The sequence below is a fragment of the Leishmania martiniquensis genome, chromosome 30, assembly GCF_017916325.1.
Source record: "Leishmania martiniquensis isolate LSCM1 chromosome 30, whole genome shotgun sequence".
Taxonomy (NCBI): domain Eukaryota; phylum Euglenozoa; class Kinetoplastea; order Trypanosomatida; family Trypanosomatidae; genus Leishmania; species Leishmania martiniquensis.
In genome coordinates, this window is record NC_090165.1 from 294,256 (window position 1) to 306,489 (window position 12,234).

General features: G+C 60.7%; 3 protein-coding genes across 3 annotated transcripts; all 3 read left to right on the forward strand.

The window, feature by feature from the left end:
• Window positions 1-1,094: 1,094 nt before the first annotated feature.
• LSCM1_03715 (uncharacterized protein) lies at window positions 1,095-3,908 on the forward strand (the record flags this gene model as incomplete). The annotated part of the gene is made up of 1 exon (XM_067321248.1): window positions 1,095-3,908. The coding sequence occupies one exon, from the start codon at window positions 1,095-1,097 to the stop codon at window positions 3,906-3,908; it is 2,814 nt and encodes a 937-aa protein (XP_067176616.1).
• A 1,445-nt stretch (window positions 3,909-5,353) lies between these two features.
• Window positions 5,354-7,093, forward strand: LSCM1_03716 (uncharacterized protein; the record flags this gene model as incomplete). Its single annotated transcript, XM_067321249.1, has 1 exon — window positions 5,354-7,093. The coding sequence occupies one exon, from the start codon at window positions 5,354-5,356 to the stop codon at window positions 7,091-7,093; it is 1,740 nt and encodes a 579-aa protein (XP_067176617.1).
• A 2,147-nt stretch (window positions 7,094-9,240) lies between these two features.
• LSCM1_03717 (uncharacterized protein) lies at window positions 9,241-11,583 on the forward strand (the record flags this gene model as incomplete). The annotated part of the gene is made up of 1 exon (XM_067321250.1): window positions 9,241-11,583. One exon carries the CDS (start codon window positions 9,241-9,243, stop codon window positions 11,581-11,583), a length of 2,343 nt encoding a protein of 780 aa, XP_067176618.1.
• Window positions 11,584-12,234: the final 651 nt, after the last annotated feature.

Sequence of the window (12,234 nt, forward strand, 5' to 3'; positions counted from 1 at the left end):
GAACCTTTTTGCAGTGCCGAGAACAGCCCAACGAAGCTGAGGAGGTGTGCGTGTGTGTGTGAATGTGTGTGTGTGTGGGGGGGGCGCAGACACTTTAAAGGGAGCTCTCCCCACCTATAGGAATGACGAGGGCAACGCATCAACTGTTGCGGTACGGTCATACCACGTTTCACGGCCACCCTTCATTTCTTCATCCTCCCCCGTCCCTCCTGGTAGCCGTGGTGGCGGTGGTGATTTCTCTTGTCGAGGCGAGGGCACGCCATCACCGCTTACGTTTTCGGCAACACATCTTTCCGCCTTCTGCTGTTCGCCAATGTACACCGTGCGCGGCTGTGGGGTGGGGTGAGCGATGCTTACTTAACTGTACCCGGAAGGTGCTTGCCAGCAACAACACCCTCCCGATCGTTGATGCGACATCCAACGGCTACCGTCACTGCCTGCACTCCTTCACAGCGCAGTACTTGTCACTGCCGCCATACGCACACGACACGCACAAGCACATGAACACAGAGGTTGCCTGTGCCTGCACCGCGCCTGCCTCTCTTGCCATGGCCCGCCCTCTCCCTCCCTTCGAAGCGCATTGGGCTCTCTCCCCTCCCCTTTCCTCTCTTTCACATGGTGAGCGTGGAAAATACTATCCACCCCACATGCACACATGCGTACACACACACACACAGCCTCACTCTGCTGTACCCACAGTCGAAGGAGGCGGATTGCGGTGGTCTGGAGAAGGGAGGGAACATACCTCTGACCGCGCCTATTTCGTGTATCCTTCTCTCTCTAGTGCACTAAAGTGTGCGTCAGTGCCTCTGGGCGGGGGTGGGGTGGGGAGCGCTTTTGTGCCATCGGCCTTCCCAACACGTACCTTCCGCTGTCAGCTCAGGCTCGCCTCCACTCTGGGGCAACCTATCACGCACGCAGGCGAGAACTCTTTCCTCACTGCGTACACCCACGTGCACGAAAGTGGGCATTGAAGAGGCTCCCACGCATCCACCACCGGCAGATACTTGTGATTTAACGCCTGCGTGAAGTGCCTTTCATCGACTTTTAGGCGCTATCTGACCGTAGGTGCGGGCGAACGGGGCGCAGCGGTCATGCTTCGCTGCTCACTCGCCGCCTACGGCAGCTATCTGCTGAACCAACGTCTCATAGCGGACTGGTGGCAGGCCGGCCACCGTGAGGAGGTACACCAGGCAGCTAAGGCGCGGCTTAGCGCGGCCCTGGAAGAGGTCGAGAGGCGGTCTGCGTCGGCGGCACCATCATCGGAAGCGTCTGCTGGTGAAGACAGTGATCCCTCAATTTCGTCGTGTGGATTGCGCGAGCGCACGGAAGCGCTTCGTCTTCCTCCGCCACTCAGCCTGTACGAGGCCAACGCGCTTGTCGCAACCTTTGTGAGCAACCACAACACACAGGACTTGAGTGCGGTTCTCCAGTACATCCGCGAACAGCTCGAGGAGGAACTTACCCCATATCATTTCCACTCGTTGCTGCGCACGTTTAACTACCACCATGACGCGGCGAATGCGCTGCAGGTACTGGAGGTGATGGTGCAGAGTGGTACAACGACGTTGGAGACGTACGCGCGCATGGTGGACTGCGTGCATTGCCAGTGCCCCCCGGATGTGGAGGCTCGTCTCTTGAAACTCGTTGGCCTCGCGCAGGACGCGTTTAAGACACACGTAATGGAGGACAACGCCGGCTCTGAGAGTGGAACGGTGGCCACTTACAGTGTCTCGAGGGAAGCACCTGAGATACGGCAGATGCCTGGGGACGCTACGTCGACTGGCTCATCGCATCCTTCTCGTGACACGGAAGCGCCGCGGCCTGCACAACCGCCCCGCAGCGCGCCGGTGCTTTCCTCTCTTCTCTACCACTGTTCCACCACAAGCCATCGCAGTACAGTTGCGTCTTGCGTGGTGGTGGCAGTCTGGATACGTGCTTTAGGCGCAGAGCTGACAGACTGGGATGTGATGTCGGTGCTGAGCAGCTTACTCGCGCACCCCGACGAGTTTCCACGATTTTGCACTATGTTTGGGTGCTTCGACGCCTATGAGCGGGGCACCGTGAGCGTGCAAGCGGTGGTGGAGCGCCTGGTGCTACTTGGGGAGGTGGAGCGAGGCGGACCGCCAACGGCCAAGGAACTTGCGGATGGGCAAGCAGAAAGCGGCAGCAGATGCAGCGTTGGCGGAGATGGGGGAATGGAGAAGGGCAGCCGGGTGCTCGCCGGGTCGTCGGTCACGTCGACGTTGACGTCTTTAGTGGAGGCGATGCTGATTTCGCTCCGCGCTGCCGGTGTCGATGCGGCTTCCGCAATGGTTTTGCTCCCCTTCGTTAATGCGCAGACCAACAGCATGGATGCGCTTGTCGCCGCTACACTGCTGCCACTCGTCCGAACCGGCGTTGGACCGCACCACTACAACACCGGCCACCTCTTTCATGCCTTGAGTCTCGTGCGAAGCTGTTTGGGCGACGACACCGGTGCCATCCAGCTGCTGCGGCGCGCGGTCTGTGAGCAGCAGCGGTGCACCGCAGCACAAGAGGCGCTCGATATGATTGCCAACTCGCGAGCGTCGAAGGGGCATCCAGGCGAGGAGGTCGCCAACCCTGCAGGATCTTCGTCGCTGCTGGCACTGACCCATGCATCGGCCCCCGCGTCAAAGGAACCGTTCAGCGTCCCGGCCCACTATCTCGTGGATATGGGCACGCTTCTGAGGCGTGTCAGCGCGACAACACTGCGCGAGGTTCAGCGTCCCTTTCGGGACGCTTTGCGCCAGATGGTGGAGGATCTGTCCGACAGGCCGGCAGAAAAGGTGCCGTCTACTTCTACTTCGTCTCTATCCTCGTGGCCGAGTGTGCTGGCGTCGTGTACACCTCCGGCTCCCTGCACGCGCGACTTGGTAACCGTGAGCGGCTTCGAGACGCAGTTTATCCGGACCTTGTCCGAAGCGCGCGCACTGCTCAGACGTGCAATCGACGCAGGCAACGCCGCCGGTAGTCATGGACGCCTGCCCCGCAGCACGCAGCTCATGTTTATGCAGCTGGCCCAGCTGTGCTGCCGCCATCCGCCGCGCAATCCGAAGCTGACGCCGGAGGGGCTGGAGGAGCGGACTAAGTGGGGTCGGTATTTGGATGCCCGCGACACGTCTCTCGCCCTCTTCGGGTCTGCGCGACAATCACGCGACGCGATGAAGCACCTCTTCTACAACGATAATCAGCTGCCGGAGCTGCGTAGCGAAGCCATCATCGCGAAGGACTTTGCTGACGTACACAAGCTCTTCTGCGGCTCCGCTTCCCCACCTTCTTCATTGTCGCAGGCGGAGCTGCAGGCGTCTCTGAAGCGGGTGCGCACCACGCTACCACACACTGGTAGCAGCGCCGCCATTGTGCCACGCTACCTCTGGGACCCAACCGTCTTCAACCCCTACCCGGCAGCACGACTGCTGGCCAGGGCGTCCGATTTCGCCAAGAGTCCTTCCGGCCAGAGGACGCAGAGCCCTCTCACGCTAGCAGAGATACACCAAGACGATGTCTCCCTCGGAGACGATCCCGACGCCGACAAAGTTGGCGCTGAGTTCTTCGTCGAACTCTGGCAAGCCTTACTGGACAAGTCCACCTCGGTCGGCAGCAACGCGGTGTGGTATCTGCACAACACGGACATGTTCATGCTGCTCATTCGTTGTTTACTGCACCGACTGGACTGGGAGGCCGCCGCACATCTAACGCGCAAGATGACACAGCACACGAGCTACACCTATCTTATGGATCATGAACTGACGGCTATCTTTCGCGAAATCGGTGATCCGGCCGGCTGTCTCGCATTCAAGGTGGCGACAAAGCTGTTCGACGGCCGCATTACAAAGGACGGACAGACAAAGCGGGAGAAGTTTCACCAGGAGCAGTTTAGCTGAAAGGATGAATAGCAGGCAGCACGCCAGCGTGGAGGATCAGGCGCGCACGCGGGGCGGGAAAGGGGGAGGCTCCGGTAAGCTTCTCCAAAGGCGGCCATGAGTGGAATGTGTCTCGCGAGCGCGCTAAGGAGGGGGAAGACTACCCTCCGCTGCGCATGCCCTCCCCCTCAGTGCGTCACACCGCTCTCGCACGTGAGGACCTCTCTCTCTGCCAGTCTCTGTCTCCTAGTATCGACCGCGGCGTCGTGAGCCACCAAGCTAGGCAAATCGCTCCGCTGCTTCGGGAGGCGTAGCTTTCTTCGTTCCAAGCTACCGGACCTTTTCCCTTGACGGGCACGCCTCGCCTGCCAGATGTTCGTATCCAAACGACGCTTCCGCTGTTGTCGAACCTCTCTCGCTCCCTCAGCGCTTCCATTCAGAAGAGCCACAGACTTTGGTAGAGTGCATGCGTGTAAATGTCTCTCTCTCTGTGTATGCGTGTATGTAACTTCTTTCGCTCCCTTATCTCGGCCTCTCCCCCGTGTCCTCTGCGAAGTGTCTGCAGTCTTTCTCTTCCTTCCATTTCGCCGGCCTTCTCTTACCTTTGTGTTGCCGCCCACCTGCACTTGCGCTGGAGGCCCAGGGTGGAGGGGGACGGTGGCAGTGGACACGGTAGAACCTGAGAGGAGCCGGTAAGCATGCGGTCAAGAGCGAACAGATCCGCTTGGTTGAGGGAGTGCAGACCCGCACCGTCACCAGCGCAAAGGGGTAAATATAGAAATGGGTGATGCTCGAAGGGAGCGCGTGCTTGGACGAAAAGACGAGAAGTCGGGGCGCCGATGCGTTGACCGCGCGACCCACGCTTGCGTGCATTTGCTCAAGGCTGCAAGGCTCTCCCTCTTACACTGCGCACGCCCCCCTTCGAAAAGGCCGCGACAGAATGGGCCCGCTCCCCAAAGATCTGTCTGTCCCCCCCCCCCCCCCCCCCCGTACTCTCTCTATGCGTCTTGGCTGCAGATAGACAACCCCTTCTCTTTCCCATTACCTGCGCTCCCCCGCCCTTCGCGCTTCTCTATGCTCTGCTCGTTTTCGAACTTGTCACGGGTCGCCCCTTTCCCTTTTCCCTGATACCCCCCCCCCCCACATGCCGACAGGGCGATCTCCCCCAAACACATTTGCCTCGCTGACCCCCCCTCCCCCGTATCCACGGCAAAAAAGGATTGTAACGTATTTGAATTTTGGTTGTGTCATCGCTTTCGGCATCTCCGCTCGAGTCGAAGCGGTCCTCTTTCCCTTCTGCTCCCCCTTTTGTGCTCTTGCATTCCCTCTCCATCCCCCTCCCGCCTCATTACGGCGTCGCCGCGCTGCATCCTTTCGCATTCTTCCCTTTCCCGGCTGCAGACGCTCACACGCTCATACACAGTGCCTTCTCCTCTCGTCTCCACTCCCAGCCGAGCGCTGCCGCCATGTCGCGCGTGACCTTGACACCGAATCTTGAGGTGGTGACCGTTTACAGTGATCGCGCGCAGCTGACCTTTTCTGCGCCAGTGGCGCTGGAGCCATCGGTGAGCATTGTCGTGGTTGCGGAGAACGTCGAGCAGTGGGGCGATGTTGACTGGGGCACGCTGCAGGTCCGCGTTAGGGCGGGGACGGATCCTGATGTGGCTGCTGCGGTGCTGCTGCAGAATATCAGCTCCGTGCGCGAGACGGTGACGCAGGATGTGCGCGCAGACGTGCAGCGGCAGAAAGAAGTGATCGAGCAGATCGAGGTGGAGCGGCACACATGCGAAGAGGAAGTTACCGTTTTGGAGGAGTCTTGTGAGCACCTCGACCGGATCAAGAGCTTTGTACGGTGCGTAGGGCACGGCGACTGCGCTGTGCCCCCTGAGAGCGCGGGGCACCTGCAGGCGTACCTACAAGACCCTGCGAGGTGGACCGCGATGGCGTCCTTCTTCGGAACCAGGCGTGCCTCTGCGCAGCGCAAGCTCGTAGAGCTGAAGGAGAAGCTGGTCGAGATCGAGGAGCGGCGTGCAGAGGCGGAGCAGCGGCTAAGCGACCTCGGCGGCGACAGCGGGGTGCGACTGCACACAAAGAGCACACTGGAAGCGACGCTTGTCGTGGGAGCTAGTGTTGCTTCCGGGGCGGAGCTGGTGTTGGAGTTGTCGTGCGTTGTGAGCGGCGCGGGGTGGTCGCCTCTGTACGACCTGCGCGTGGACTACGCAGAGTCGATGCTGGAGGTGGTGTACTCCGCGAACGTGCACCAATGCACGTCGCTGGACTGGGAGAAGGTGCGACTGAGGCTAAGCACGGCGACGCCACATACGGGCGGGTCACCACCACCGCTGTGGCCGCGCTGGACGATCTCGACGCGGCCGCCCCAACCCGTGATGGGCACTCTGCGTGGTGGGCCGCAGCTATGCAGAAGAGTGATGGCCAGCGCCATGAACTTTGCCGCTTTGAGTGCGGACGAGAGCTACAATGCTCCTGTCGCGCCGGTGATGGAGCAGGCGTCAGTAGAGGGCCGCGGGTTGTCGTCGAGTGCGACAGTGTATACAATTCCAGGGCGTGCGACAGTGCGGCACAACAACGTAAATGCCAAAGTGACAGTGACGCGCGAGAGGTTCCCGGCGCGGCTGCGGTTCATATGTCTGCCGAAGGTGGACCCGCTCGTGCATCTGAGCGCGACCGCTGTGAACGCGACGGACTACGAGTTCATTGCTGGCCCGTCGAAAGTATTCTTCGGTAGCACATTCGTGAACCAGTCACAGCTGTCCCACGTGTCGCCTGGAGAGGAGTTCGAGGTGTCGCTTGGCACAGACGAGACGGTGACGGTCAGTCGGGCGCTTGTGCGGCGCACAGAGTCTGAGAAGACGGCTGTGTTCTCAAGCACCAAGTCGCAACTGAGGTATCACTACACGTACACCGTGGAGTGCGGCGCGCTGCAGACCGATGCGCCGGTGACGATTCTCGTGAAGGACAACTACCCCGTCTCAGAGGACGCGGATATCGATGTGGTGCTCGAGCAGCCGAGGGCCACAGCGGCAGGTGAGTCCTCGAGCTCTGCTAAGGCGGTCGCCGTGACGGTGGACGAGGACTTGCACGAGGTGGCATGGGACTTCTCGATGACGGCGCATGAAAAAAGGAGCCTCGACATGGTGTTCACGGTAAGGTATCCCGTGAGGATGCAGGTATTCGGTCTGAGCTGATGTAGACGTTCCTGAAGGGCGCAGAGCAGACTCACTGTGGAGGAGTCTGCACCGCGACAGTGGACTGTGTGTCTCGCTTTCCCTTTCGCTGCGCAGAGGATGGGGATTGAAGCCTGACGTGCCTCACTTGGGCACCAGTGGCGCAGACCATGCCACTGTGCCGTGCGTTGCGGGCTTTACAGGCCTAGTGGAAGCCTTTTGGTGCCTCTACGTCAAGAGAGACCGCTTTCCTCCTTGTCGCTTGGACGCGCCGCCCTGTTTTTATCTGCGCTTCTTGTGCGGCAATCAGCCCGCGCACGGGAACTCCGTCCTCGTCGCCGTGCTGTTGCTTGCTTTCATTCTGTGCTGCCACTGTCCGCACACAGTTTCTCTGCCTCTTCTTCGGTTGGCCACACTCGTGCCCTTGCAACTCTTTGCTGCGCTCCCTGGACGACGAAGAGAGAGGGAAGGGGGGCCACACACACACACTCTCCCGCCCCCGAGGTGTGGGGTAGCGAGGGACGTCTCAGGAGCCCGGTGGCCCCCCCTCCCACACACACACACGCACACTCGCGCTCTGTAGGGCTGCCGAGCAGCCAGCCCCCCCCCTTTCCCTAGCAGACGCCGCACCGCTCCTCGCGGCGATGCAGGGTCAGGTGCCTGCGGCGTAGGGAGGGGGAGGATGAGAGCGACGCACCGGTACGTATGTTGGCGGCGAGGTGGTGGATGGCGTTTGGGACTGGTGCTGTGGCCAGGCGGCGGAGCTGGCGCATGGCTGTAGCGATGTGTCGTAGCGCTGCTTCGTGGCAGGGCGCGATGAGGGGGGGCTATCCGTGCGTGCGTGCGTGACGTGGCTGGAAGCAGAGGGGGTGGGGGAGCGGCTCGTCCGACTTTGGACGGGAGCGTGGAGATGCCGACAGAGGCAACCCTCTTATTGCACCCCCACAGCGCTCCTTCGCTGCAAGGCGGCGAGGGGAAAGGGCACGCATGACGCCAGAGGGTTGCGCATGCTGTATAGACGCCGAAGGGAGGGTTGGGCGGTGAAGTGAAGGCGCAGAGGCTATCCTTTCCCTTCTGCTAATGGTCTCTTGCTCTCTGCTGTGTGGCACCGCGTTCTGGTGAGTGAGTGTGCGTGTGCGTGTATCAGCTTTCACAGATCGGCGTGTTCGTGCTCGCGCGTGCATCTGATTGCTTGGGGAGGTTTTCATTTTTATCAGCCGTGCCTCCCCTCTCGCTCTTTCTCGCTTCCGGTGAAAAATGTTGCTGGTAAGCGTCACTGCCGGCTTCTTCCACGTCCGTCGACCTTTCTCTCTATTGCGTTGCTGTCGAACTGATGTCGCGGTGGTGAGCGCCGAGGCAGAAGGTAAGCAGGTGGGCGCGCATGCGTTTGATGACGGTGCACATGCCAGCTCACTGCTTTATCAAACTGGCCGCATCTCTGTCCCTTTCCCTTTGCGTTTCATTGCTTGTTTAGTGCTGTCTCCCGTCCTCTCAGCTACGCCGCAGGGCGGTTTGATCACGGCAGAGCAGGCAATCACCGACAACGGACCATGAAAGTGGCCCCCTGAGGAAAGGGCACGAGTGCTATGTTGTGCCCAGTTGCACTTCACAGTCGCGCTGCCAGGTTGGCAGTAGGCCTCTTTGGAGAGCTCCATCCGTAGCGCTCGGTATGGCCGTGCAGGAGGGACGCCCCTAAGAGGAGTCGAGGCGCGCGCATTTACTCGCCCGCCTATCGATGGGTGCCGGAGCCGAGACCCCAAAACCAACAGAGCTGTGCGTATGCTGCTTCTCGCTCACCCTCCATCTTCTGACCCACCCATCATCGACGAACGCACTTGCCCGGCGGCTCCTGCCTCGAGAAGGATGCACGTGTCAACACATGCATGAAGGCGTGCATGCATGCATCCACTTGACACGTCTGCACATCGAGACATAGACCTGTGCACGCCCACGGGGCTGCATACATTTTTTTTTCGTCTTCTACGGAAACTCAAACGTGAGGCGTTTGCCGTCTCTCTCTGTCTCTGCACTATCACCGCTATCCGAGACCCACCCATACCTTTTCTTTTTCTCCGTCTTGGAGTCCTCTCTATTTCGCATCAGAGCGGCTTCCTGTGTTCGGTGGCTGCAGCGAGGACGCGGAGCTTGCGCTTTAGTACGGGGCACCCATGGAGGAGTTGAAGTGCAGCTTGCTGGGCTTTAACTCAGGAGTTCTCCGGCAGCCGCTCGATACACCTTCGCCAGTCGCCGAAGTGGGGCCATCGAAGGAATCGGGTGATGATAGCATAGCCGGCGCATCTTCTTCGGCAGCCTTGCACAGGTACTGCGATGGGCTGCCGTTTCACCCCGCAGAGCGGGTTCTTCTTCAGAGTGCGCTGGCTTTGGGTCACAGGTATCGCACACTTCTGCACACCACTCGAGAGGCCGCAATCGGCCGCGCCGAGGGGCTATACCCGGCGGCTATTGCGAGTGGGGTGAGGAAGATCCTTCTCAACTACGCTGAGGCGGTGAAGGCGGCTGAGACGCCGTCGGCGCTCGCTGCGCTCCCGGGAACATACGCCTTGACGTTCAACCTTCTGGAGACCATCGTCAGGCAACAGCAGCGGACGGAGGTGTGTCTGCCGTTGCTCGGTGACTTTCTCCATCATCAGGAGGTCCCGGTAGCGTTTCGCCGTTTTCTCGGGGAGAGCGTGTGGCTTGCGCTGCTTTACACCACAGCGCACTACATTGCACATGGCGTCGTGCTGCACGCGCGCCCAGACTACTTCATTTCTGTGCGCACCAAGCAGTCCGAGACGGCAGCGGCGGCTGCAGCGAAGGGGAGTGCCTCGGCCGGCTTCAGCGGCGGCGGTGAGGAGCACGTTCTCTACACAGACCGTCTTCCGCCCGGAGTATCCCCCGAGCTGGGTCTCCTGATACTGGCGGCTGGTAAAGAGCGGCGAGTGCTGCTGCGCGACACGGAGGTGCAGGGTGGCAGCGACTACCTAGAGCAGCTCGCTCTCGGCTCACAGGACGAGGCCGCGAATGCAGTCTTTCACTCCATCTTCAACGCGCAGCTGTGCCACGGTGGTGTGCTGGCGACAGAGGAGCTAGCAGCGCGTGTGGAGGCGGCGAAGACTTTGTGGTCAAAGGCGTTGTGGATGAAGGTTGGCGATCTGCACGCACTAAAACTGAACCTTGCTGCTCTGCGCAACATGTTTCTCTGCCACCGCGGCGACGTGTGGTACGCCTTTGTGGAGCGCGTACTGCCTGCTCTGGCTGCTATGCAGCCGCTTCGACACAGCACTCACGGGGGTGCGGCTACGTTGCCTGTGCCGGTATCGCAGCTGCCGTCGCAGCCGCCCGCTGCCCCCCTCAAAGGGGTCGAGGGCGCGTGTGAGGAGGAAGAGAGGAGGAAGAATGCTGCACACGCTCTGGCTCGCGAGTCTCGTGCCGCGGCTTCCCGTAGTGCCCGCCTGCAGCGCACCGCTGCGGACGCATTCTTGTTCGCTCTCTCTGTCAGTAATCTCCGTGACACGGCCGCGTACGGGACTTTCACGATGCGGGTGGCGTCGAGCAGCGTGCTGCAGGCGGATTTGGCCTTCGCCGCTGCAGATCCGACCCAAGCGGGCTGGCGCACCAGCGGCGGCGTCGCGTCCGCTTCCACAGAGGACATGGCACGGTACCTCCTGCTTGTCGCCCAATCTCTTTATCTGGAGTACATCCCTCCTCAAGGCCTGGCGCTGATTGTGTCGCACAAGTCGCTGCAGTACTATCAGCGACTCTTCTCATTTCACATTGCCCTGCGCTTCTCAATGGAAGCGCTTGCGGTGACGCGCTCACTCTTCTCAGAGGCGTTGGTGACGACGAACCCCTCGGAAGACCTGCGCCGCGCGTTCGCACTCTTTCAGCTGCTGCACTTCATGGAGTCCACGCTCGGCTACTACATGCAGGTGGATGTTATAAGCGTCTACACCGCAAAGCTCGAGGATCAGCTCGCGTCGGCGGCATGTACCAGCGTGGATCAGGCAAAGCGCTTCCACGACCAGTTTATATGGCATGTCTCAGAGGCCACTTTCTTAACAGAGGGCTCAGAGCCGCTTTTGCGTGCATGTCAGTCCCTCAACACGTGTGCGACAACCCTCTACACCCTCTGCGTCCGCTATAGCATGCCGTACTGGGCGGTCGACGGCGTCAACACGACTCCAGTGGAGGTGCGCGCCACACTCAGCGCCCTCGAGGCGCGTGTGCAGCAGGATGTTGTGGCGGTGTTCACGGGCTATCTCGGCCTCGGTAGGCGCACGTGGGAGCGCGCCTTGTGGTCGCGCCTCGACTTCAACGGCTTTTTCTCCCAGCACCGCACACAGCCAACGGTTCCCGAGGAACTACGACGTGTCAGCGTGTCAGGCAATACACTTACGCAGCCGCACCACAGGCGTGTACGTAGTGTCAGTGGACCGACGCGCTCGAGCGATCGGTCAAAGACGCCGCAACACCAGCGGGTATCCTCGAGACGAACGTCTGCCGGCTGACATGACGGTGAAGGAGCGCGCTAGGGGTGTAGTGGAAGGAGTCTCTCCCAGCTTTGCGCTCTGTCGCTCCTCCTCGTCCTTGGGTGAACCCAACAGTTTGTTTTCTTCATCTATTAATTTATGTGCACCAGTCGTGTTTCTCGGGCCTCTGCGCGGGCTCGCTCAACCACCTTTGGCGAGCACACGCGCACGCTACCGCCAACTCTGTCTCCGCTTTTCGTTGCCGCATGGGGGGAGACCTTTCCTTTTTTTCTTTCTCTTCGCAGAACGCTCTTTCGCAGCCCCTTTGGGTGCGTTCAAGTCGCTCTCGCACATCAAAAGGCACTCTGCTGCCCATCTCCAACTGTTTTCGATTCCCCCCCTCTCCTCCTCTCACCCACACACCCACACACCCACACCCGCAGTCAGGCGTTGGAGTAGGGACGACCAGTCTCCCTGCCGTCCCTGTACACACACACACACACGCACACAAGCACGCACCGTGTGGCACTCCTGCCTGCTCCCTGCCTGAAACAGAGCTGGAGAATATACGGGCGTCCCCACTGCAGTGCCGCTCTTCTCCCTCAAATTTCTCTTGGATTAGGCATTGCGACCCCCCCGTGAGCCCTCGTCATATCGCGTCGCTCTCCCATCTTTCCCCCGCGCAGACGC